Source organism: Paramormyrops kingsleyae, chromosome 14 (genome assembly GCF_048594095.1).
Source record: "Paramormyrops kingsleyae isolate MSU_618 chromosome 14, PKINGS_0.4, whole genome shotgun sequence".
In the NCBI taxonomy this organism is placed as follows: Eukaryota; Metazoa; Chordata; class Actinopteri; order Osteoglossiformes; family Mormyridae; genus Paramormyrops; species Paramormyrops kingsleyae.
The window spans coordinates 4,218,404-4,244,278 of NC_132810.1; the positions used below are offsets into that span (position 1 = coordinate 4,218,404).

Sequence of the window (25,875 nt, forward strand, 5' to 3'; positions counted from 1 at the left end):
CACCTGCCTAAGCGTGATGCTTGGATGTAACGTAAACGGTGGTGTCAGCTGAGTTAGTGATGTAGGTGGCTGAGGAGGAGGAGGAGGAGGTTTCGCTCACAACAGGAAGTAGACTGAGTGTTACAACAAACACCATCGCTGGGCTTGGGGGCAATCTCTCCCATTCCACAATGCACCAGCAAACAATCAGACACGGGAAAGCTGAACGTTTTTAATAGTTGCACAAAGTTGGGGGAAGGTCTCGGACATCGCGCAGTTTCCAGAAGTGGAGATCGCCGTCTCGGGATCGCGAAGATGAAAGAAATAAAAGGCTGCGGCATGCGTTCTTCCGTGGGGTTCCTGTCCCGGAGAAAGATCACCGGACAGCCTCTCATGAAGGAGGAATTCCAGAGACGAAGACTAGCTGGGTGTAACAGCTTATACAAGAAGGACATGCTTGGGCATTTTGGCTGCGTTAATGCCATAGAGTTTTCCAACAACGGCGGAGAATGGCTGGTGTCCGGTACGTTGGCGCGTCTTCCGTCCTCCTTTCTCCCCGCAGCTAGCCGTTAGCATTAGTTTTAAAGCTACCTCGGCATTTCGCCACTGGCATCTAGGCACATTGCTTTAGACGTCGTTGACACATTTTGTCATTTAGCATTACGCCGAGATTGTGAGCCGGGTGTATAAAATTGTAAATGCGTAGCTTTTTATACATTTTCGATGCAGGCCGTACTCGTTTCGCTGGCTTACTGGCGTTTGATAATGCAAGTAGCTAGCTAGCTATCTAGCTTATCTTGAATAGCAATATAGTTCGTTAAAGATGCTAATAACTATTTGCTTAAGTAATTATTGTTGGAAAGGAACAGGGGACTTCAAAACAAGTAGTTTTCTGAGACTTGGTTCCATAAATATTTGCAGAAATATTTATTGCGTCAGTTAGCAATGTGCACAAACTAAATCGCCAGTACCTGTTATTACTGGTATTGCCCAGGTATTTTTGTTCTTTATTAAGTAGCATTTTACTCTAGCAAGATAGTTTTCACGTTGTATTTATTAAATTGCGTTTCAGGCAGTAATGTTGTCATTCCTGCACATTGGTTACTCAAGAAGTCAACTTCGGGTTTATTCTTTTATTTTTAGTTGAGTAAAGTAATTTCCGGTTTAAATTATGTTTATGCATCAATATTTTAGCTAACAAGGAGACTAGGATGCGGATTACATTACTCTTTAAATACTTTAGCTCAGATTATCATGTACAGAGGTTCAACATTTCATGCTATGGCGAGCTCGTAATTGGGGTGGAGAAATGGTGTAGTTCTCTCATCAAAACTGACACTTGTCTGACGATTAGGTAGGCTTAAGACTTAATAATGATAATAATGTTTATGATATTGATGACAGCAGTTATGAAATTTAAAGCGAATACATTGTGGAAGTTAAATGCTTTTGTTCACACCCCTTTGCTTCGTTGTAATTAGCGTATTACTTATTTAAATGTCAAGTTTTAAATAGCTGTTTAGGAAAATGGCATCTGAAGGTTCACCGTGTGTAGCAGGTATTCAGCCAAACTAACGTCACATAGCAAAACAACGGGAACTCCAACAACAGCTTCACTATGACCAACGTTGTACAGGTGTCTGGATTGTGTTCAGATGGTTCAGTCGGTCAATCACTTATATTCCCTATTTGAAAAGGGAAAAAAAAAACTATGTAGTTCGCCATATAGGGAATAAGTGAAACAAGATGACGGTTTTGGACACCACATTCCAACATCCTCTATTTTGGTATCCTACCATCATCTGATAGTTGACATTTGCAAATAATAAAATACAATGACAACATACATAGAGTAAAGGACATAAAGGGAATGTAAATATCTGTAGTTTAAAATGCAAAATATCTATCTATCTATCTATCTATCTATCTATCTATCTATCATTAAAATGTTATCTTAAGTCTGCAAAGATCACTGCTGACAAACTATATATTTGTACTTTTGTATACAAACTGTCTTCTTGGGCCATCTTAGTTGACAGCAGATGTCACCTTTGCACTGCATTATGGCACATGTAGTATATTTTTGTAGTAATGTACAGTGCATAGTGTGTGTTAATAGTGTACTACTTAGCAAATCAGTTTTTTGGGAATGTGGTGTGCTGTTTCTGTAATAGGGAGCGATTCTGAACATAGCCTGGAACAATATACTTCCACACATTCCACGATTAAGCAGAGTGGCACCTGACATTAATTTTAAGTGTTCAGTGTGATTGATATCTAGTCTACTTTTGATCCCATAAGACTTACATAATTTTTGTGTTTGTCAGACCATTTACTGACTTCATTATCTGTTAATGGGGCTGTAGAACTCCCCCCAACAGGTGAAAAATGATAGGAATGCCTTATGATTTCTCAGAATAACCTATTGTTTTTGTTTACAAGTACTTTGCTTCCTAAGTGATTAAACACTTAACCAGCAAGTCTGTTCTTAGAAGAAACACTACTTGTAGCATTATAATAATAAACACATTTATTAAGGCATGTATAATATTGTACATATAAAAAAAACTGACTCATTATAGCAAAAGTGCTTTTTAGTTTCACTTTACAAGTACACGCAAATAATGGACAAATAAAAGAACGAAATATTGTAAGATTTTGAAATTTGCATCAGAAAGAAATGTTGGCTTCTGTTTGTTTACTTCAGAATGTGTGAAAGACACTGTCGCTGAGGACTATGTTCTTGCACATGCACATAGCCAGACATTCCGCATTTGGGGTGCTGACGTCTTCAGTGGTTAAAAAGATCAGTGATGTTGCCACCAGTTGTATGAATGTTATCTTTGCAAAATTTGCTGACTACAGTAGATTGGTCCATGTCAGCTTTCGCAAATACAAACCATTTCCACGCAATCAAAATAAAAAATTCAGTTTTAGTTCAGATGCACGAACCATAGGTGGAAATTAGCGGGAGAACATTTTTAACTGAATTTGAGGAAGCACTTCTTTAGACAGCGTGCAGTTACAGTATGGAATAGTCTTCCTGTTAGTGTAGCGCAAGCTAAAACCTTGAGTTCCTTTAAATCAGAGCTAGATAAGATTTTAACAGCTCTGAGCTGTTAGTTGAGTTCTTTCCAAACGAGCTTGATGGGCCAAATGGCCTCCTCTCGTTTGTAAGTTTCTTGTTCTTATGTTCTTAAAGTAGAACCTTTTTTGGAACCAATTTTTCCACATCAGCATGCCGCAAACTATTTATGTGATGGCATAGCTGACCTGTCTGGGAACCCTGTGCTGTTTACTGTGTGAGACATGTACAGTATTTTTGGTCGTCCGATGGTGTGATTTTTTTTTAATTTTTTTTTTATTTTTTTTTTCCGACCGAGTTAGCTAACCGGTTAAAAAAGATTGTTTTTAATTCAAGAAATTGCCGCTACGTTTAGATAGACTGAAACAGATTGACAAAGAAGTGGGATATTTAGACAGCACTAAGATGTTATGCAGGCTGACATTGCTTTGTTTCAGACTGTCCATCAGTCTGTTTTTCCTCGGAACATGCAGGCATCATGTGATAGGCACTTGCCGGATTGTTCTGTTGTTATAATAATAGTACTAAGTGGTGCACTTGTAACTGGGCTCTGCTTATGCACACTTATGCCTATTCAAGTGTTTCCCAGGCTTTTTCCTGCCACAGTACACTTCACATACACAACATCACATATGCTTGTGATGTATTATTTGAATTCCTCGTATGTTCCTATGGACAACATTGCCTGCTAAATAAAAGTAAATGTAGTGCTGTACTGCGGTTCTAACGATTCTTCTGAAATGTCCTTTGTGGATATTATATTATACATAAATGATTACTCAATGAATCATTAGATTAATTGGCAGATTGATCATTAATGTAATCGACAGTGACATCCTTATATACAATTGCAGCCAGGTACAATAAAATATTGCAATCTTGCTCACCACTAACTTGGGGCAAAAAGTAATATTAACTGTTAAAGTACTTGATCGGCTCATAAAATTGGCCATACTTACTCTGATTGGCCGATTACTGGTCAGTGCAGATCAGGGCAAAAATGTGTCATTTCTAGTCACTAGCTGATTTATTGGTGCATGTCTATATAAAACTGCTTGATAATATTATAAATCCTGTAACTGGAGTTTTACTTTAATAGCAGTGTGTCCCCCAGGTTTTCAGCTTTGGGGGGGGGGGGCACAGGCACCGACAGGATTCATGGTGTTCATGTGTTTCTTTTAATGACAGCAGTCATCATATCAACTGAACTAAACATCAGAACATTTCTTTTTATGACAATTATCCACAAAGTGTGCAGCTTTTGTCACTGCAGTGTATCTTTCTGGGCTTCTGGAAGAACATCTCTAGAGCTTCTTGATATGGGAAGTGAGAAACGTCTGGCCCGTTTATTGAGATCCACATGCAGGCTGCGAGATGGTCTCCTTGCAGCCTCTTGTGGATGTTTGTCTTGACCTGCAAATACATTAACTGTTAGGCTTTAAAAGCTGATAGCTTAAAATAGTGATAGTTCTTCACCACCCTGGGAGCATTTGAAAAACGCAGATATTTTTGTCTGCTTTTCTGGTGGTTGACGCGACATATTTTCCGACGCGCGCTCTCTGTCCGCTGGTGGGAGTGTGCTCAGTCTGCTCACCTGTGTGTGCGCGCACATCGGGGCAGAACTCCGCCACGCGCGATACAGAGAGCAGAGGAGAATTGTAAACCCGCGACCGTGTAGAGACAAAAATGACAACTGTTGTGTAAATGAGATTACATAAGGCTATTTAGTTTGTTTAATAAAAGGACAATGTATAGACCTGTTATATAGGAAAGATAACCTTAAATAACTTCTGTTGTGATCTGGCGCTATATAGAAAATAAAATAAAATACTTGACCTTCTAGGGGGGGTGGGAGGGTGCCGTTGGGGGGGGACAGAGTGACCTTAATACAATGGTAGAGGAAACTCTGAATAGTTTCCCCAAACTCATGATGTTTCTCTGACTAATGTTGTTACCTTATTGCCACTGTTTTCATGAAATATTGGCTAGTTGAGCAGACTTTACTGCTGTCAGTCATACCCCAATCATCACTCTTCTATATATGTTGCTAATATTGCTTTCCAGACATGTTATAGCCAAAATAATGGCCAGTTGATCCTGCCCAGCAATGTTATGCTAATTTAGGATCCATCCCTATTTGAAGGGATTTGTTAGCTAACCAGTTTTAACCAGTTAGCTAACTCTTTTAATATACAGTTAAAATTCGCTGGATTTGAGACTAAAAGTATTGTAGTTTTCTGAATATTACACCATACTTAATGTGTATATTGCAATGCCTCAAAATCTTTTGGACAGGCCTGTCCTTTTAATTTGGAATTTGATATCCTGCCCTAAAGTTATCACTTTACTGCAGAGAGATTTCAGGTCCAGAGAGTACAAATCCAGACCAACATTTTGTTTCAACCAACCAGTTGAGTGTAAAGAGTCACAGTCACAGAGTACTTAACTGGTTGGTTGAAACAAAATGTTGGTCTGGATTTGTACTCTCTGGACCTGAAATACCCACCTCTGCTTTACTTTATTCTATAATGCTGGTATCAGTACTTACAATCACATTCACAGCACTAATGTACTAATGCACATTTTATTTTTAACACCTTAATGGTTCGCTCATTTTACAGTTCATGTCTTTATTAGTCTACTTTACGTTTATTTTCTAAGTTACCACCTGTATGGGTCTTGTTAGGCAAGCAGTGCCACAAAAGCTCGTATATATTGAATCATGCTTTACCACTGTGTTTACCTACATATTCCTCTGCCTAGTCCTAATCAGATTATTTTTGGTCGCCAGATATGTCCAGCTTTCTTACAACTTATCGAGTCTTGAACCCAGGTAGCCAGTTGTCGGAAAAAGCGCACTCCTCTGTAAGGTTAATTTTTGCATACAACTCTAGCTTTTTTATTACCATGGATCTCATAAACTAGTGTTACTCAGACCAGTCCGCGGGGACCAGCAGATGGTCCATGTTTTTGTGTTCTCCCAATTCCCTGGGGAAATGTGGACCGTCTGGGGTGCCTGAGGACTGGTTTGAGAAACACTGCGATTAACTATCGCAAGCTCTGTATTGTAATATGCTAGTATTAGTGGACTGTAGCTTTAGAGATCAGGGATAAATGCAAGTGCCTTCTGCAAGTTAGTAGATAAATGAAGGAAGTAGCTTGTAGGAAGAGAATCAGACTGCAGCTGAAAGAAACGTGTCCACATTTTGAGTTTTGATTTTTGGAGTCTCAGTGATAGTTGTGGTTGCTGCTGGTTAATGAAACGAGGAAAAGCCAAGTGTCTTTGTCAAAATTTGTGGTTAAGCCACGTTTCTGAAGTTTCTGGATCACCCATTGCCTGGATTTGCAGCTTTATTTTATTTTGTATGTCATTTGCAATTTTATTTTGCCAGATAAATGTACTAAATACTAATACATTGAAACTGATCTGTGGGTAAGTACTTTGTGAAAGGTGTTCGATTTGCACACATCTTTGCAATTCAGTTCATGTTTGTATTTAACCTGGTTTAAGATTTATACAACTTATTGTGGGTCTGTAAGGTAATTAAATTGAAAGCATGCAGAACAGAATATATTGATATTTCTTAAAACTTGTTAAACAGCTTATTGTTGAAAGATAAAAAAACTTTATAAATTGTAAGATATCTGGCTAAATTCAAGTAAATGCCCTTATTGTGCTATTATTTGTTATCCAAAATGATGCCTCATTGTTTTTTACTTTTGAACATAGGACTTGCACTGTCCAGTAATCATGATATTTCAGTTTTTACTAGAATATTTGATGCATCTTTCAAATTGACTATACATGTGCTTCTTTTCTGTGATTGTAGGAGGAGATGACCGCAGGGTCCTACTCTGGCACATGGAGAAGGCGCTTCATTCCTGCTCGAAACCTCTCAAACTGAAGGGAGAGCACCTTTCTAACATATTCTGCCTGGCCTTTGACAGCACGAACCGACACGTCTTCTCTGGGGGTAAAACATCTTACGCTCATGGGGCAAGTGGGAAGTGTTAAAGCTGAATCTTGGAAAAATTGCCTGGCTTTTAACGTTTATTGGTTAAAGGCACAGGTGTAAGCTTTGCACATTTGTTTTAAACACTTTTGTAGTTTTCTGAATGTGATTTTTCGATTTTTAATGAAAATGCTTTCTTCTCAAACACTTGGATTTCAAAATTGTTTTTTCTGAGAGCTTTTTTGATCTTGATGTGTTACCACTCACCAACTGGGGATGTACTGAATCAGTGATTAGAGGTGCACCAATCTCATATTCGGGACTGGTATCTGCACCAATCCAATTAGATGGATTGGGTATCGGGCATATGTGACCGTTCCACACCCGATACTTATTTAGTTTTTGGCAGTCTGAAGATGCTCCGATTTGTACGATCAGTCGCATGCCAGCTCTTTCCCATTTTAGATGTGTTTTCATGGCAGTCAAGCTGAACACTAAGGCTACATCCACACTAATACCTTAAAAAAATTTACGGGAGTTTCCGAAAGAAAAGATCTCTGGCAGCACTATCGTTATCACTAGCATTGAAAAAAACTTCTGCGTTCACTTCTCTGCGTAAAAGGCAAATAATGTAGCCGTAAGAGTGGTTGTTAATGTATGTATTTCTAACATTATGTATTTCTAACATTTTTCATGTGCGCATTTAACAAAAGCTAATATATATTTTTAGAAGTGGCACTTTTTATTTATTTGTTGTAGCTGGAGCACAAAGTGTCATTTGCATGTTTTTTTGTCCAACCAAATTTGTTATAATTCTAGAAATGGTGAAGTATATATTTTGAATCATTTAATTTCACTTTGACTGGTAATAAAGTCCAGTTTTTATAAGCACTTGACTGTTGATTAATCTCACAACTATGTGTTTAAAGTAAATGCACGTATTTTATTTAGCAAAAGCAAAATACCAAAGTACTCTAGCATCACAAACACAAAGCTGTATATAAAAGGAACCATCACAGCAACAACACGGGGATCTACAAATTTAGTCACTACACGTCTTATTGTCTTCCCCTCAGTTTGAGTTTACTCTGTTGTTCGATGCCTGGGTCTTTATCATAAGTTAGAGTTGCACTTAAACTTGGTCTTGTTTTGAGCTCCAAAAAAGTTGTAAACAGCATACAATGTATAAAGAACATGATTTAGCTGCACACAAGCAAGCAAAATAGCATATGTCAGGTAGTGAAAGTCCTGTGCATCCACCGTGTTCACATGTGGCTTACTTTCATGAAAACAAAGGAAAAGCATTCTTCATTCCCGTGAAGAATAACCAGTCAGGAAAAGAAACATCCAGACAGAGAGAGCTAATCAGGAAAGGGTCACGAGCTACGTACAGACCAGTCGGAGCTCAGTGATGAAGGTGTAACAAAATGTTTACGTTTATGAGCATTCACGCTAATGCATTTACAGAAAGATTAGTTGTTGGAGAGCAGTGAATTTTTTCTCTATTTCGGGGAAAAAAAGATCTGTGGTAGTGCTGACAGAGGGTTAATCAGAAGAATTTTTTTTTTTAATTTCTAAACGAAAATGTGTTAGTGCGGACAGGCCCTCCGTTTTTTTGCCAATCTGTCGGTGTGAGTGCAGTGACTTACACCTGCTGTGACGTCATGTGCATACCCTTTGGAGTAGAAGGAATGAAAGAACAGCAGATGTGACGAGAGCAAATGGGATTTGCATGCTTGCAAAGCAAACTAACACACGTAGTAGTGCAGTGATTTGCGATCTTTGTAAAAACAAAGTTCTGAGGGGTGGAAGTATCCCACTAAACCACGCTCGTGCAACTGTGTGAGACATCGCAAATAAAACAGCAGTGGATGATTTGGGGGTCGCTAGCTTGGGCTGTTTTGCGCAATCGCTACAGCTTGTGATACACGATTGGCTGCTATCGCAGCGAAGTGTAAGTGGTTCTGGTGCCAGTGCGAGAAAAACTGTGGGGCATTTTAATCATTCACTGCTTATGTATACTCGCTTGGAAGATATTGAAATTGAACTGCCAATGCTTCAAAAATGCTTAAAACAAGATGTACGAACAAGGTGGAACAGTACATTATGTATGTTTCTAGTAGCCAAATTAACAAAGCTTTTTTGGAAATTTTTTCTTTCTATTTGTATTAATTAGTTTAAAAAGAGCTCATATCGACTGATATCCTCTGTTCAGGTATCAGAATTATATTGGCACTGAAAAATTGGGTTGGTGCACTTTATGAATAATAGCCAAATGCAAATGTATTCTTTGTTAAATGTCCCCATTGGTGGTTTTGAAAACAGGGCCAGAGATCCTTTAAGTTCAAATACATTCAAAGTGGAGATTTCTGTTTGCTGCTTTGTTGCAACATTGGTTCATTCTCACTTACTTTTTTTTTGTGAAAAATATGTGACAATGAAATAGTGCTTGTTTTTTTGTGTAGAGTAATTGACATCACCTTAAGTTTTTAGGTTTATTAAAATTTAATTATCTTTAATTATCTTTAAAACCAGTTTCCCCAAAGAGAGAGCCAAAAAAATCTAAATACTAGAAGTTTTCGGATCAAATACAACACTAGATAAATGTTTTTAATTCTTTCATCTGTATTACATCTGCATTACATGTAACCCATAATAAACGATATGATATGGTCAATTTGTAAAAGAAGGTTATAGTTTTGCCTTCTTTCTCATCTCCATAGCTCTTGCACTGGATTTGATAAAATACTTTTGTTTTTTGCAGAAATAAATATTGATATAATAAAATTTATTAACTATCCCAGGGACAAAATCAGCAGTTTATGCAGTTAAATGTATAATGCTGGGGCACCACCCTAATATAATGTTAGGGGAGTCACTGTAATGTGAGTATGTCTTCAAGCTAATTAAAAAAACTAGACAAAACTGATATGTTATGCTAATGCATTGTGTGTTAGGGAGGACTGCAGCTTGGTATTTCATTTTATTTGGTCCCTTTGTTTATAAATGGTCTTTCTATGAGATTTGGGTGACGAGGTAGATGGGCTTATCATTTGTTGCAATGGCTGAATGTTGTTTGCTTGATCTATGTTAATAATTTCTGCAAAGGGGCCTTTAATGTCAGATGGCAGGATAAGGTTGAGTAATGCTTTGATTGTATATGATTCCCATAGTACTCTTAGGTGAAGGGAATTGGGGATGTGGGCTATGGTATGATTACAAGAGCTATTAATTTAAAAAAAAAAAAGAATCACATTCTCATGCCAATGGGTGTTCAAATTAGGGTTGTTTTTTTCCTCAGTGAAGAATAATACAATGGATTATAATGGTAACACAGTTTCTCTGGTCTCTAACTAATTTCAAAGAGAGCTTATACCTCCCTCCACTATATGGCTGAAGGTCTTTAGAACTGTGGTTCATTCATTGTCAAACCACTGCAACCTCAGTCCATTTACCAGATATTTTAATGCTCCAGTCTTTCATGCCTGTAGTATCTGTAGCTCTCTTCTCCTGTACTGGTATAGAAGGTGAAAGTTGCTGTATTTTCTGATTTAATGTCCTTACCCTAGATTTCTTTTTGTCTTTAAGGATAGACAATATTACTTATTGAGTACATTTACAAGGACCATGCATAAAATGTAAAAAAAAAAAAAAACACTACCTAACAGATAAAATTATTCATTTCTCTCAATTAGCATTTGTATTCTATAGGGATGTAATGGTACACAAAGTATTCTAAATAGCAAGTGGCTCAAATCTAAACGAAATATGCTACATTAAAACGCGTCTTATCAGTAAGTAATGCCTTAACTATACTCTGTATATGTGGTTTTGCAGTAGCATGTGTTATTGTTTTTCATTATTAAAGGTCTTATTTAGGTCATTATAGATGCATGGATAAAAGCTGAAATCATTACCATAATTTTAAGAATTACTATCACAACACTGACTTAAATTATGTGGGATAAAGTGTTGTGGAAATGAGCTCACATGATGACCATGAAAATGCGCAACATTTACCTTGTCTGTTTTTAATCTTCCCTTCTTTGTGATGCATTTGGAGTAGAGAGAACTTTATTGATATTAATGTAGTTTTGACAATATTTTGTAAAAGTTAGGGTAATGAGAAACATGAATTTTGTACAAAATTGGTTTTATTGTGGGAAATCATGACATTGTTATTTAATGAAAATATGTGGTGTATAACAAACGTATACATTTATTTTTATATAAAACTTTGATTTGTTTAAAATTTGTATTTCTTCGGTGTAGTACAATAGACAACTTGTTACAGTAAAGCGATTTTCAGTGAAAATATTGCAAAATATGCTTATAAGTTAATATGGACTTCTATGGTCCATGAAACAGACGTCACTTGCTAACCAGTCATAATGACAATATAAGATTTTTTGCAGTTTCTTCTCATATATTTAACAAAATTTAATTTGTTTGTGAGAATGACCTGACTGCATATGGTGACGCAACATTGTGAGATGGGGAAAATGGCCTATGATTAATTATTTATGAAGCCCTGGAATGGGTGAGCTAGATTCATCTGTGAAATTACATATGTTCATAGACTGTAGCAACAAATGTTTTTGTATCAGATTTATGTGCTCATTGTGCCTTGTCGCTGAATAGGGGAGACTGGGCTGTTGTCAGTGAAAACTGATGATTTATAGCTTCAAATGTGCAGTGCTGTGTCCTGTTTCTCTAAAGTGGGCCGTGTTTCCATGTTACGCATATTTTAATATTGTTGTTCTTTCTTTCTTGAAGGGAATGATGAACAGGTCATTCTTCATGATGTGGAGAGGTAAAAGTTTATCCATTATAGTCTGCATCATTCATAATCTGTTGTTGTAGGCCCTAAGGTTACATAATCTTTAAAAGTCATATTTCTTAAATAATGTCACTAAAATATTTAATTCTTATTTTTAATTAAATTAATGGAGGATTTATGTCAAAAGTTTTCATGATAGTAGTATTTACTTTCTATGTATATTGTACAAAATTGTTCATTCTGTTGTCTCGTGTATTTTTAGGGGTGAAACAGTGAACGTGTTTTTGCACGATGATGCAGTCTACGGATTGTCTGTTAGCCCAGTTAATGACAACGTGTTTGCCAGCTCTTCTGATGATGGCCGTGTACTTATTTGGGATACACGTGAACCACCACATGGAGGTACGATATTTACATGTGTATTTTATGTGCCTTGTAGAATTTTTTTTAATGGTATTGTCTATTGAGTGTCTCTGCCAAGCTTCACAATTATCTGTGCAGTGGATTTAGATGCCAAAATGCAAGCTCTACATTTTATGCAGTTGTTAGGCATGTAACGAAATCACCCAGTTCGTGATTTGGTTTGATTTGTGATATTGGGTTCATGATTTGATTTTCCCAAAATATTTTTGAGAAAAAAAATTGAGCAAAACAATGCATTTATTTTCCCATTCTTTATTAACTTAAATATTAATGTTAAATTTAAAAAAAAATACTTTTGAATCATTTTCTTAATAACCAACAATAATTTTCAGCATTTGTAAAGGTTGGAGTAAAATATATAGTAGCATATTAACTAAAATATTCCTTTTATTAATAATGAAAATAGTTAATAAAAAATAGGCCTTTTCTTAATAACCAGTTCTCCATTCTGTAGTGTTGCAACAATTGGTTACAAATTATTGCACCTTCTACTGCCCAAACAATGCAATTAGAGCTCAGAAAACGAATGTATTACGTAGCCTAATAATAATTTGAGCTGTTTTGCAGTTCATTTTTTATTTTCATGATTGGAATCATCATAAATCTGTACTGCAACTTATCCTCAGGCATGCCTAGAAGTTATCACTCATTTGGTAACGAAATAAGCCAGAATAAGAGTAGATAATGTATGAGCGCACTGCGGAAGCTTTGCTTTTGAGTGGAATTGATATGACATTAACTGAAGAATCCAATTCTGTTCTTTGTTGTAGAACCTTTTTGTTTGGCAAACTATCCATCTGCATTCCATAGTGTGATGTTTAACCCAGCAGAACCCAGACTACTGGCCACAGCTAACTCTAAGGAGGGAGTTGGATTGTGGGATATTCGCAAACCGCGCAGGTAAATATTGTGCTACTTGTTGAATTAGACTACATTTGTGATATTGACATTATAGTGCGAGGGGGTTAAAGTTTCGCTAAATTATTTTTATTCTGTCATAGGAAAAAAAAACATATCAAGTTTTGCAGTTATAATTATTATTCCTTTTATAGACTGCCTAATATATGTTTAAAAATCAATCTGAAGTTTACCTCCGCTGCTTTTGCATGATCGCTGCATCCGTTCTTCGAGACAATCATAATCATTTTCATCCTTGCTAATTAAATCAATCATAGATGGATTTGTAATTAGTCAATTAAATAAAAAAATTGAATTAATAAATTTTTTTTTGTATTCTGTCAAAATTGACTCTAGTTACTTCATAGTGTGCAGAGCATACATTTCTGTATTTTCCTGAACTGTTTTTTTTGTTTAATGCATTTTTTTTTAATTTAGATAAAATTAAAACTGAATCAAAAGGAAATGTTTGTCATAACTGTGGATTCATTGATAATTTTCTATGGCCAGTCCAAGGTATTTACCCTAATATTTTCTGATTTTAAATTGGCATAAAATGTATCTCAGACCAACAACATAACATACGTTTCCTTGGAATGCGTGGTCTGTTCTAAGCATCTAGTAGTAGGTTAGGTTAGATATGCTTCTTGAAAAGTAAGACGCATTTGAAAGAAGGGGCGAGAACGTCAGATGTTTGGTTTTGGGGCCTGAAAGACCGACCCAGATGTATAATAGATAAATTTCAAGGAAAAATCATGCATTTCTGAATGTAACCTAAAATAGCCCCAGTTATGAAGGATCTGAGAGGAAGACGGGTTGGGGTATTCTGTATATCTTTTCTTGTAAATTCTAGAAATAGACTTTAAGAATATAAGGTCTGAGCTGTTTTTATTTTTAAAGTGTTAGGTATTAAATTCTGAAAAGAATTTAATCAGGAAGACTGATTGCATAAACATACATGCATAACCTGAATGTAACTTATTACAATTTTGTAGAATTCAGTTTTTGCTGATTTTTTTATTTATTATTATTTTTTTGCTGATTCTTATTTTCCTTGTACTTCTATGTCTGCTCTATCGTAGACTTCTGTCACATACACATTTTTTCCAAAAATGAAACGGTACAACTCACAAGGGTTATGTTGAATTTATATTTTGGGAAGTGCAAAAATTGCTAATTGCTATGTGAAGCTTATTTATCCCAGCTTTTGCATATACGGCACTCAGGATTGATTTACCTCAATTTCCCCCTTTGGTTTCCTTTTAATTTAAGCTTTAATGACTGACCTTAAATTTTTTAAACCAGAAGGGTGCAAAAATGGGACATGAGCTTTTCTGGAAGAAATATGGCCTTGTTGGGATACTACACTGGGCCAAATAACCCTACCTGATATGCTCTCTCCATACACGTGCAAGCATTTATCCTTTACCTTTCAAAGGGCATTAAAAGCAATGGATTTTATGCATGCAGTATCTTGTGTTAAGTTGTTAGAAATGTATAAAGGCCCTTGTTGATTGCTTGTAGTCAGTAGTAGTGATGGCCAAACCAACCCTTTATGAACCATTTGCTGTATTTTCTGACCCACTAGATGGTGCTGTTGGTTTACTTTGAGGCATGCTTTGAGCCCTTTTTTTGAACAAAGACCACCATCTAGTGGGGTCAGAAAATGCAGCCAATGGTTCAAAAAGCATCTTTTTGACCATCATGAATCGGCTGTAGTGAGACACAGCCTCCATGTAGCCAGGCATGCAAACAGCACAAATACAATGGATTACAATATGTGGAAAAATGACTACAGAAACTACAGTCTATGAAAAGTCTGTGCTTATCATAGACTGTAGTTTTCTGTAAGCAAATATAAAACGTTGCTATTTTTCTTTTTATATAATTGTCATCTTTTTAGATTTTTTGACCTATGCAATATGTGGATGTACAAAAAATTTGATTCTTTTAGATTTGAAAACACGTTTCACCAATTCACTGGAAAGAACCAATCCAAAAGAACTACGAAAACTGAGCCATTTTTAAATCATGCTAATTTCAACAATCATAGTAGACATGTTCTGCCACATACAAGATTTCTTGTATTAACTTGTTGAAGTGAATAACAAGTGTAGGGCAGTCACTGTTGATTCTATCAGTAATCGAGTAATCTACCAATTTCACAATTCATTGTGTAATCGTTTATAATATGATATATAATATATACATGGCAACTGGTGCAAGGCAGAAACCAACTACACATGACAGAGTGCACACTCAGTCACCCATACATTCAATTGAGGCGGTCCAATTCACTTAATCTTTATGTTTTTGGAAAGTATAAGGAAATTGGCGCATGCATACACAGGGTGAACATGCAGTGCCACACACACAGGGTGAACATGCAATGCCGCACACACAGGGTGAACATGCAGTGCCGCACACACAGGGTGAACATGCAGTGCCACACACACAGGGTGAACATGCAGTCCCACACACACAGGGTGAACATGCAGTGCCACACACACAGGCTGAACATGCAGTGCCACACACACAGGGTGAACATGCAGTGCCACACACACAGGGTGAACATGCAGTGCCACACACACAGGGTGAACATGCAGTGCCACACACACAGGGTGAACATGCAGTGCCACACATACAGGGTGAACATGCAGTGCCACACACACAGGGTGAACATGCAGTGCCACACACACAGGGTGAACATGCAGTGCCACACACATAGTCTCGTGGTGTGTGGTAACAGTGCTACCCAGCGTGCCGCCATACCAACGAGCTTCAAAATTTGCGATATTAATATCGACATGGCATTTCATGCACATTGCAAGGACCGTGATAGTTTTGCTTGGGTTCACACTAGAGCTGTCATGATTATTCAATTAAACTCAATTACTCCATTATTTAAAAGCATCAGTTAAAATTTTCCTTCATGATTACTCTGCAATATGGTGGAAGGAAGACGGTTGGTAGCAGTTGAGGGTCTGATTAAAGAGCGAAAGCAACAGTTCAGTATGCAGTCGTTTGTAAGTCTTGCAAAGGAGAACTTAAATATCACCACAGAATGACGGCAATGCAAATATCTTAAAAGAAGACATTTGAGTTTGACGGACATAGATATGTCGCATTTAGCCTCCCGGAGTAGCCTAGGTTGTCCTTGTCGTCACTTTGACTTGAATTATTTTGCTTAATTTACTTTCTACGATTCTGGTATAAATTAGATTGCTTAGGAGGAAGATGGATTTAGTAAATATTTTCTAAATATAAGTTTATGGAATAATACTAATAGGGAGCAAAAGAAGTTAACGTTTATCATGAAGTACCCAGGATGTAGTTATAGCCTGACCTAGAAGGAAGATTATTAGAGATTTTTCCAGTTTACAATAGCGGTTTCAGAAAGGCTTGATCATCCTTGCACCTGGCTCCCATGAAGTTGAAACCAGTACGATTTCGGTAGTGTTTTGTCCACTTTGCAAAGCCCTCTGGGGATTTGTCTGAAATAAACTGAAATAACTGATCTTTTCTTGAATTGGAGCGCAGGCCCCGGACAGTTCCATCAGGGGGAGCCATTGCATTATCAGTTTCGAATTGTATTTAAATTGGCCCAGTTCTCTCCATGACAGCCACATTTATTCAGATTTATAAACATACTTAACTTTATGATTTTTTCCTTTGTGATTAAAAATATTGACTAGCTGAAGTGCAGGAATTGCTACACTGATGATAATTATATAATGATGTAATATATGAGAGTTTTGCTTGTTGGTTTGATTTTGTGCTTTATCATGCCATGCAGCTCACTTATTTTAAGTTACTAACCTTTTTCTATGCCCTTTGTTTTATTCTATTTTTTGCATTCAGTTCCCTTCTGCGTTACGGCGGCAGTCTCTCGCTCCAAAGTGCCATGAGCGTTCGCTTCAACAGCACCGGCACTCAGTTGCTGGCACTGCGTCGCCGTCTTCCTCCTGTCTTGTACGAGCTACATTCTCGTTTGCCCAGCTTTCAGTTTGACAACCAAGGCTACTTCAACTCCTGCACCATGAAAAGTTGCTGCTTCGCTGGTGATCGAGACCAGGTGAGACGAAGAAATGCTTTTTGTGTTTTGTTTAAACGTGAGCGCAGCAACTTTCCAGGGTATTATGAGCATAATCCTAGCTATTTTAAAACCTTTTGTTGTACATGAAATACTTGCACTGGATGATTAGGTTTGGGGTGATAAATTGGAAAATCATAAGAGGGACAGCCAATGGCTTTTCAGACATTTACTTTCAGGTTAATATTTTCCATTTCCAGTATAACCAAAATTGTCTACTTTAGACAGGATACATTTGTATACCCATTGCAATTGTCAGACTATGATTGAACCACATAGAATATTATATATTTGCCTGTGTCATTCAGAGGTGTAAAGAGTACCTGAAAACCATACTTGAGTAAGAGTACAGATACCTTACTGTATAAATTACTCCATTACAAGTTACAAGTCACCAATTCCAATAAGACTTGAGTAAAAGTCGTAAAGTATCCAATTTTAAAAGAACTTAAGTATTTTACTCGTACTGAATGTAGGCTCAAAGAACACCAAGAAATGTGGAAAACAAGGAACTATTTATTTATGAGGCTTTATTTCCTAATATAGACATTAAATTGAACACCTCAATGTTTCAAAATGGCAGAAGAAGAAAATAGAACAAAAAGTCAGTCTCAGTCAAACTCAAATGTTCAAAAAAAAGGTAAAACAATAAAAAAACTAATAAAAAAACAAATTCAGAGCTGACTTTAATGGTGTCTTAAGGGCAATTCTTAAGGGCAATTCTTAAGGGTATTTCAAGCAAAAATGGAGCACTCCTAGTAATAAAATAATGACTTGAATTACACCATGATAATTATCAATATCGTTTGATATGATCATGATAAAAATATTTTTGCTATATCGCACAGCCTTAATGGATGCTACCACAGTGGCTTTGCTAACTAGCTAATAACTAGTAACCCATAGGAAGCAAGCTGAACAGTCGTTTGAGCAGACAGTAATATCTGATGACGCACAAAGTCTTTAAGTGTCAAGTCTTGTTAACTACATGGAAGCTATATTATCAGCAAGAAGGTCTTTACCTAGTTACCATAGTTTTGGTAGTGAGTCGGCTAGATAGTCAGCTAACTGATGGAAACGTTTAACCAGCAGCAAAACAACCACAAACAACCATGCGGGTCCCACAGTAAAATCTTTGTGCAGTAATTGACAGTCAATAGTGTGTCTAGCAGAAACATTAACAAACAAAATAATAAATAATAGATAGCACTGTTATTACACTGGGATACTAAAGATTTTTAACTTAATGACATAACAGGTACTACAACGATTCCGTTCTGCGAGTTCGCTTTGGCTTCCGCTTTAAGACGTGTTGGACAAGGGCGTGGCTTTCGCTGTACGAATGGGCCGGGTTGGATGTGGGCGGGGTTGGATGTCCAACCCCGCCCTCCTGCAGGCTGCAGCCAGACATACTTGAAGAAATTAGCCGTGGTAGATAAAGATCCTGACTTGTCGCACGCAATCACAATGTAGCGAGTAACGGTAAGCGTCCGTTCAAATGTAGTGGAGTAAAGAGTACATATATTCAGTCACAAATGTAGTGGAGTAGAGAGTAAAAGTTGCTTATATTTTTTATACTCAGTACAAGTACAAAGTAGCCAAAAAAATACTTAAGTACAGTAACGAAGTCCATTTACTCAAGTACTTTACACCACTGGTGTCATTTATGCATTATTACAGCTTTTTGGGAGAATAGACCAATATATGAATTGAACTGAGATATTTTTTTAATTCTGAGATATAATAATCAAATAACCCTCAAATAAAATTGCAACGTCAATGTGACTGTCTTTAAACTCTTTGACATTTTGTATGAATTCTTAAATATTTCCATAAATTTCTGTAATGAAATGATGGCATGGGACACATGCCACACATGACACATGCAATGGCAATTTTGTTGTAATTGTAATTAGTAAGGCTGAACTCTGTCTCTTTAAATGTCCTTTAAGCATTCTTTCAACACACCCCATTTCACTATAATCTGTTGCAACTTTCTCTTCTAATCCTCAAATCAAACATATATAGCAAAGAATGTATCTAAAACTAGATGCCTTGTTTGTTTTATCATAACATCCTTATTAATAAGGGAAAACACTCCATGGTGTTGTATTTAAAAACAATACTGATATCAATCACATGGTTGTAAACTATTGCTTGGCTTGCAAACATTGGCCTTTGGTATCAAGTAGATTTTGAATAATTACTTTTATCAGAACATAAAGATCTTCAGTGTTTGTGTTAACTGTTCTTTATTCATGTGCTCAGGTCTTTTAAGCTTTATAAAGTTTTCTGTTTATATAATAAGATGTTTTTGCAGTTTTGATTGTAGTTCTGAAATTTCAGTGGCTCTAGTATTGGAGGAACTTTTTCTACAATCTCACCAATAATTGCTATCTCTTCTAGTTCTTAATTCATGTTACAGGATAACATGGAAAACAGTTCTAATTAAAATGTAAGAATGTAATGTTTTTGTTTTTAAAATGTAAGAATCATATTGGTAATCAGACTGAATAATTCTTTTAAATTCGCTAATTATTTGATCATTCTCGCAGTGTAATGGCTTTGTACAATTTTTTTTTTCTCTCTCCACCTCCCAGTACATCCTGTCAGGGTCTGATGACTTCAATCTCTATATGTGGAGAATTCCTAAAGACCCAGATGCAGGTGAGCATGAGTGCAGGACTTTTGTTATGGGTACTCAAATGTTTGTGAAACTGATTGTTCTTCTGTTATTTTAGGGGGTCCAGGTCGAGTTGTGAATGGAGCATTTATGGTTTTGAAGGGCCACCGTTCTATTGTCAACCAGGTTCGATTTAACCCCCACACATATATGATCTGTTCCTCAGGTGTGGAAAAAGTAATCAAGGTGAGTGGTGATTGTAGTCAGGTCCACATCATGGCAGGTTGCTAATTGATTGACCTATAATTGATTTTAAGTAATACTATATAACTCATCCTGATATGATTCTCCAAATAGCTCAGAGGATTTTACGGAGCCCCCAAGGGGATATGGGAAGAGGAAAATTATTAATAGAACAAAAAAAAAGTCTTTTGTCAAATGTCGCAAATGTTTTGCGTTGTGCTATAAATAGCTATAAAACAAAATGACCTAGACAAATCCAGTAAATTGTGCTTTAAGCAATAGACTGTGGGGGACAATGTACACCATTTGATTTTCAGATTATGCATTTTTATATGTATTAATATACCAGAATTTTAAATGTTTAACTTAATGTGATAAGTGTTAATCAGAGTATATTGTCCTGAATTTTAAACTTTACCTGTGTGTGTGTGTGTGTTTTTTTTTTTTTTTGTCTTTTTTTCATCTGTTGTACATTCTGAGAACCTTTTCTAATTTTCAGGTGTGGAGTCCATACCAGCAGCCTGAAAGTATAGGAGACCTTGAAGGGCGTGTGGAGGACAAGTCTCGCAGCTTGTACACTCATGAGGAGTACATCAGCTTGGTCCTCAACAGTGGGAGTGGCTTGTCACATGACTATGTCAGTCAGTCCATTCAGGAAGATCCTCGCATGATGGCCTTCTTTGATTCACTGGTGCGGCGGGAAATCGAGGGCTGGAGCTCTGACTCGGACAGTGACCTGAGTGAGGGTGCCATCCTGCAGCTTCATGCACGAGGGCGACGCCCACTGAGATCTGTTCGAGATGGAGGGAACACCACTGCCCCCACAGGGACCTCTCCTGCTTCAGGCCAACAGAGTGATGACTCCTCTTCCATAGTGGGACCCCATGGATCGGAGGGAGAGTATAGAGAGGAACTGGAGGAGTCTTGGCGGAGTGGGATAGGCCATCAGTCGATGCGATTGATGGATTTGGTCAATGACTCATCAGATTCCAGTGGGTTCTGGCCTGACCCAATGCCCAGACCACGCTCTCCTAGCCCAAGGAACATCTCCAGTTTGTCTAGTCATAGCAGCTCCCCAATTGGGTCAAGCTCCTCAAACACCTCCAGCTCCACTTCTAGTAGTGAAACGGAAGAAGAGGAGCGCCGGAGAGCCAGGACACGTCAACGGAATGCCACTAGGAGGCGCCACATGCGATTCCCCTGCCACAAAGTGGATCGCTCGGAGTCAGCACAAACACTGTATTCAGGGGTGGATTCTTGCAGTTACCCAAAGATTTCCCTTGAGGATTCATCATCATCATCATCATCTTCGGTTGAGGCACAAGATTCAGTGAAGATTGTGCCCCAAGGGACTTCCTCCACAGACAGGGACAGGTCTCATATTGAGTCAAGAAACCCATACAATTCAACCCCCATCCCCTCACCAGATAGATTGGGGGGTGAGGTGAGAGCAATCATGGTGGCACAGGAGCGGGAACCTGAGGCATTGCCTGACTTTTCACATGATGAAAACTTTGACAAGAGAGAGCTCAGGAGTGGGAAAGCAGACGAAATGGGAATGATCACTGTAGTCTCAGAGACTGCAAAGGAAGGGCAGGATGCGGATCTGGCTCAGAATCATACCTTTCAGTCTTCAGACAGTGCTTGGGGTTCTCCACAGCAGCTGGAGCCAGGGATAAACGGGCAAAAATGCCATGATGTACATGATAGGGACTTGGACCAGAACTCTGGGTCGTCTACATCAAAAGAGAGTGACGGTAAACTTGACATGCAACTTTTTGACTCTAAGACCCAGGAAGAAAAATATCAAGGATCATGTGCACTGGGCACTTCTAAGGGTTTACGCCTGAAACAGACTCGAGTCGAGCTAGAGGGAGTCGATTCTGATGGCTCCCCCCCAGAAAAGCTATTCAAGACGTGATGTGGTGAAATCTCGTGGGTGGAACGTGGGTGGTTCCTCGTCAGGGTTTTTCAGTTTTTGTTTTTAAAAGGAGACTGGTAACATTTATAATAAGCACTGCAAACTTTTGACGCTATTCATATAGTTTAATGTAAAGAGAGGTACCCCTTTATGTTCCATATACCATTTTTTAGAATACACATTTTGATTTATCAGTGTGTAGGTCAGCCATTTTGGCTGACCATTAAACTAATGCCTGACTTATTGTGCATTAAAATTGTTGGTGTTTATAGAAGTACTGGCCATAACTATGGTAGTGCATTTGCTAATCCAGTTTTATAATATTTTATTTTTGGAATTATTTTATTGTATTTGCTAAAAATAAATTTCTTCAAAACTTAGTTGTCCATATGTGGACTGACATCTATAGCTCCCTTGATTTATGCTGAGAAATGAGAGGGAGGTATGGAATCCTTGCAGCAATTTTTGCATATTAGGGGGTGGTTTGTAATTAACGCTCAGGCTGTTAGAATTGGTCCTGCAAAATCCACTACATTGAAACATATTGTCACGGTGTCTGTTTTGAGTTGTGCATTAATAGTTATTTCAGTACTCTGGCAGTAAATTGTTTTATCACTTTCTCTCTGCATTCAGAAAGGGTTTGTTGCTCTAAAGAACTGTTGGATAAATGCTCTGTATTGTCTGAGACTGTTTATGAACAGACATTAAATGTTCTTGAAAACTGAGTAATTTTTATTCATGTTTGTTACTTATTTGAATAGGAGCAGATTTAGTGGTCCTGTTAAACCTTTGATAAATGTTCAGATATATAACTAATCAGTAGCAGTGAAGATATAACGGAAGAAATTTGGCTGATGATACCAGGATCATACCCAGGATTTAGCCAGTATGCCATCCCTTTCTGCTTCTTGAAAATAAATTGTATCACAGTATTATCAGTCACAGTTCCCTGCAAAGAACTGCATAATATATATTAATTGGTTTTGTTTTTTTCAGTTTCCCAGCACAAGGTTTTCATTTTATATTAAGGTAAATTACATGGATGTCTCTTCTTTTTCAACATCTGACCTCTTCAATTTCAAATCCCGAACATCAAGTAACCAAGGTAATTTAAAAATCCTTGGAAGTGATTATACATGTTACAATGAACTTATTCATTAACATGCTATTTTTGTATAACTGATATTGGACACATGGCTTAACTACTTGTTAATATATTGCTAGACTTTAATAAGTGTACTTGTATTTAAAAAGGGCTATGAAAAATCCAGGTTACCTTATGCCATTCTTGGTGTAAGAATGTTATATAAATTCTTGTTCACTGGAATAGAAAATTGAATGTGGTTGAGGATGAACTGGAGTCCTCGCTGCAGAGCTTCTAGAAAAAAAATGTTGCAGGGATGAAAGCTTCATCTCAGTAGTGATGTGCCCACTGGCAACTGAGATGCTGCAGCTACACAGTGTCTCCAAATATCACCACTGGCTCAGAGCTGAGGAAAACGAAACCTCTTTAATTCCTGCGTAATGCATGGAAATTTTTTAATTTATGTAAGTAATATAGCTTAGTATAGTGGATCTGGCCAGTGTAGTTGCAGTCCTCATCACCAGTTCCTCTGAGAGCCATTTCTTCTGCCAGGCAACCATTCATTTAGTCCTTTTACATGTTGTTGATAGCTAATACTGTATGTAGCTGTATCAGATTAGGGGAAGGACCTGTCTAGAGGCAGAGAACACGTTCCTTAAAGGCTATCTGATATCTCTAGTATAGATTAAGCATAAATGATGGATGGCATGGTAGCCTCACACCTCCATGAGTCTGAATTCTACCTCCTGTACGTGTGTGTGGTGAGTTTGCATGCACTCCCTGTGTTGTGTAGATTTCCACCCTGTAGTTATGCTAACTGGCATCTTTACATTGCCTAGTGTATGATTTACCATAATTTGGTTATCAAATGTTTTTTTTTTTTTTCGAGTGTTATGATGTGCGAATTGGGGAAATAGATCACAAGCATGCGGTCGATTTTGGTACAAATTGGTGCCGGTTTCTTCTTGTTATTGTATCATCTACTGGGTCCAAATTCTATGTGAGTGTGAGTACACTTTATTCCAAGCCATTTTTGTGACTTTTGCATAATTGCTTCTCTTAAAGCGTCGTCTTTTGTGATACCTATTGAATCTATGGCAGCTGAGAACCCTTTTAATTTTAAAGTTTTGACCGCACCTTGGACTAGAAGAAACATGCATAACAGTAGGCTGTAATGTACACTGAGCGCCCATCTAGGGTGTAAGGCTTCCTTTGTTGAAGGAATTTGAGAAGGTGCCGTAAGGATAATCTGCTGCTCCATGCAGACTTCTGCTGCATGTCACTGCTAATTTTTGGTACCAGGAGGCAAATTAGCTTATTGCCATAACAAAGAATGATTGAATTACAGATCCTACCCAAGGGGCAAGTAACAGTGATGGCAGGTGTCGCATTAGGTAAGGAGCAAGCAGTCAAAGCGGTGGAAGCTGAGGCCAGCTTCTACAGTTCTCCAGGAACAAACCTTCAGGCCTCTGGTCCCCTCTTTGGTATCCCCCTTGAGAAGTTTCACTTGGAATCGAAACATCAAGCATCAAACGCAGCCCCTTCATGTTTCTGAAGAGAAACTGCGACGGCAGCATTACTGTTCTACTGCAACATCTGAAGTTTGATGCAAGAAGACTTATTGGTCTGGTATCACATTTTTGGAGGGACAAATGTGGACTGCTATTATTTTTTAAGTGTACTGCAACTTCATTATGCTGATGTGAAGATGTTTACACTGTTTCTGCAAGGCAAATTAGCCCAACAAGTATTTTTTTCTTTGTACTTCAAGCAGTTTGGACTATGGCAATTAGTCACTAATGAATTAAAGTACTAATAGCTGGTCCCAGAGGCCTTTTGGCAGCAGTTCATAAACCATGAAAAATCTAGAAAGAAATGCATGTTTTTTTTCTGTCACAAGCCCATGAATTCAATTGCTGGTTGTGTAATAATGAAAAGAAAGCAATCTTCCATGAATAGTATTGCACTGATCCCAACTACCTTGTTGGGATCTGAGGAATCTGCTAAGTAACAGGAACGGTGTACGGGCCGTTCATCTTGACAGGACTTGTGTTAATAGCCAAGAATGCCAAAAGCCTGTTACAGTATTATGAGAAACTAGTGCTGTTCAGTCTCTTTCAAGACTAATTGTGAATTTTATCTTTTAATCCAAGGTATTGAATTGGGTTACTTTGCAATTCACTTGAAGTCGGACTTTTGAGGTGAGGGTACAGATGTAACAGCCAGTTAATGGAGTTTCTTTAAGGCAGTGATTTAGCTGATGTAAAACCAGCCATAGGTTATAGATGAACCTGATCTCACAATTCAGCCTCCGTAGATGATCTGATTCAAAGATTTTCTGTGTGTTCCCTGCATATGTGGTAACGTGCGACAAGTAGATTTGACAATGTACATAAACTATTAGACCTTCCCGAGTTGTAGTAAAAGCAAAATGCTCCAGTTATGGTCTAATTTGGGCGGAATTCTATATATCAGATTTTAGAACCTTTCGCTGAACTTGTGGTCTGTCAAAAGGTAAACAGTGTAACCAGTGTTTTAATATAATGTAAATAACACTAATTCCATCAGTTATCTGTGTCAAGTGCATATAATCTGGAACCACAGATGATTCTGAAAAAATGTCATCAGCCTATGAAAACACCTAAAGTTTAGATGCATGAAACAAGTAAAATGTGGGTATACCACTTTGTTTGAAGTATGAGAAACTACTCTGAAGCTATTTGGGCTTAGTCCTGCTACCTTTTTGGACATACTGGTCATACTGTTAGTCTTCTTAAATAGAGCAGTGGATGTC

The 25,875-nt window shown here is 37.6% G+C and overlaps 1 protein-coding gene across 1 annotated transcript; it reads left to right on the forward strand.

Annotated features, from left to right (window-relative positions):
- dcaf5 (ddb1 and cul4 associated factor 5) lies at positions 1–22,722 on the forward strand. The gene is made up of 9 exons (XM_023836033.2): positions 1–502; positions 6,895–7,038; positions 11,794–11,830; positions 12,060–12,199; positions 12,991–13,120; positions 16,979–17,192; positions 19,811–19,877; positions 19,952–20,079; positions 20,576–22,722. The coding sequence occupies exons 1-9, from the start codon at positions 295–297 to the stop codon at positions 21,995–21,997; spliced, it is 2,490 nt and encodes an 829-aa protein (XP_023691801.1). The 5' UTR covers positions 1–294; the 3' UTR covers positions 21,998–22,722.
- Positions 22,723–25,875: the final 3,153 nt, after the last annotated feature.

What these genes read in the sequence shown, in the direction of transcription:
- dcaf5 (XM_023836033.2), top strand. Translation starts at nt 295, where the DNA reads ATGAAAGAAATAAAAGGCTGCGGCATGCGTTCTTCCGTGGGGTTCCTG. An exon ending in GATATTCGCAAACCGCGCAG is followed by an intron (nt 13,121 to 16,978) that starts GTAAATATTGTG and finishes TTTTGCATTCAG; the next exon opens with TTCCCTTCTGCGTTACGGCG. An exon ending in TCGCTGGTGATCGAGACCAG is followed by an intron (nt 17,193 to 19,810) that starts GTGAGACGAAGA and finishes TCCACCTCCCAG; the next exon opens with TACATCCTGTCAGGGTCTGA.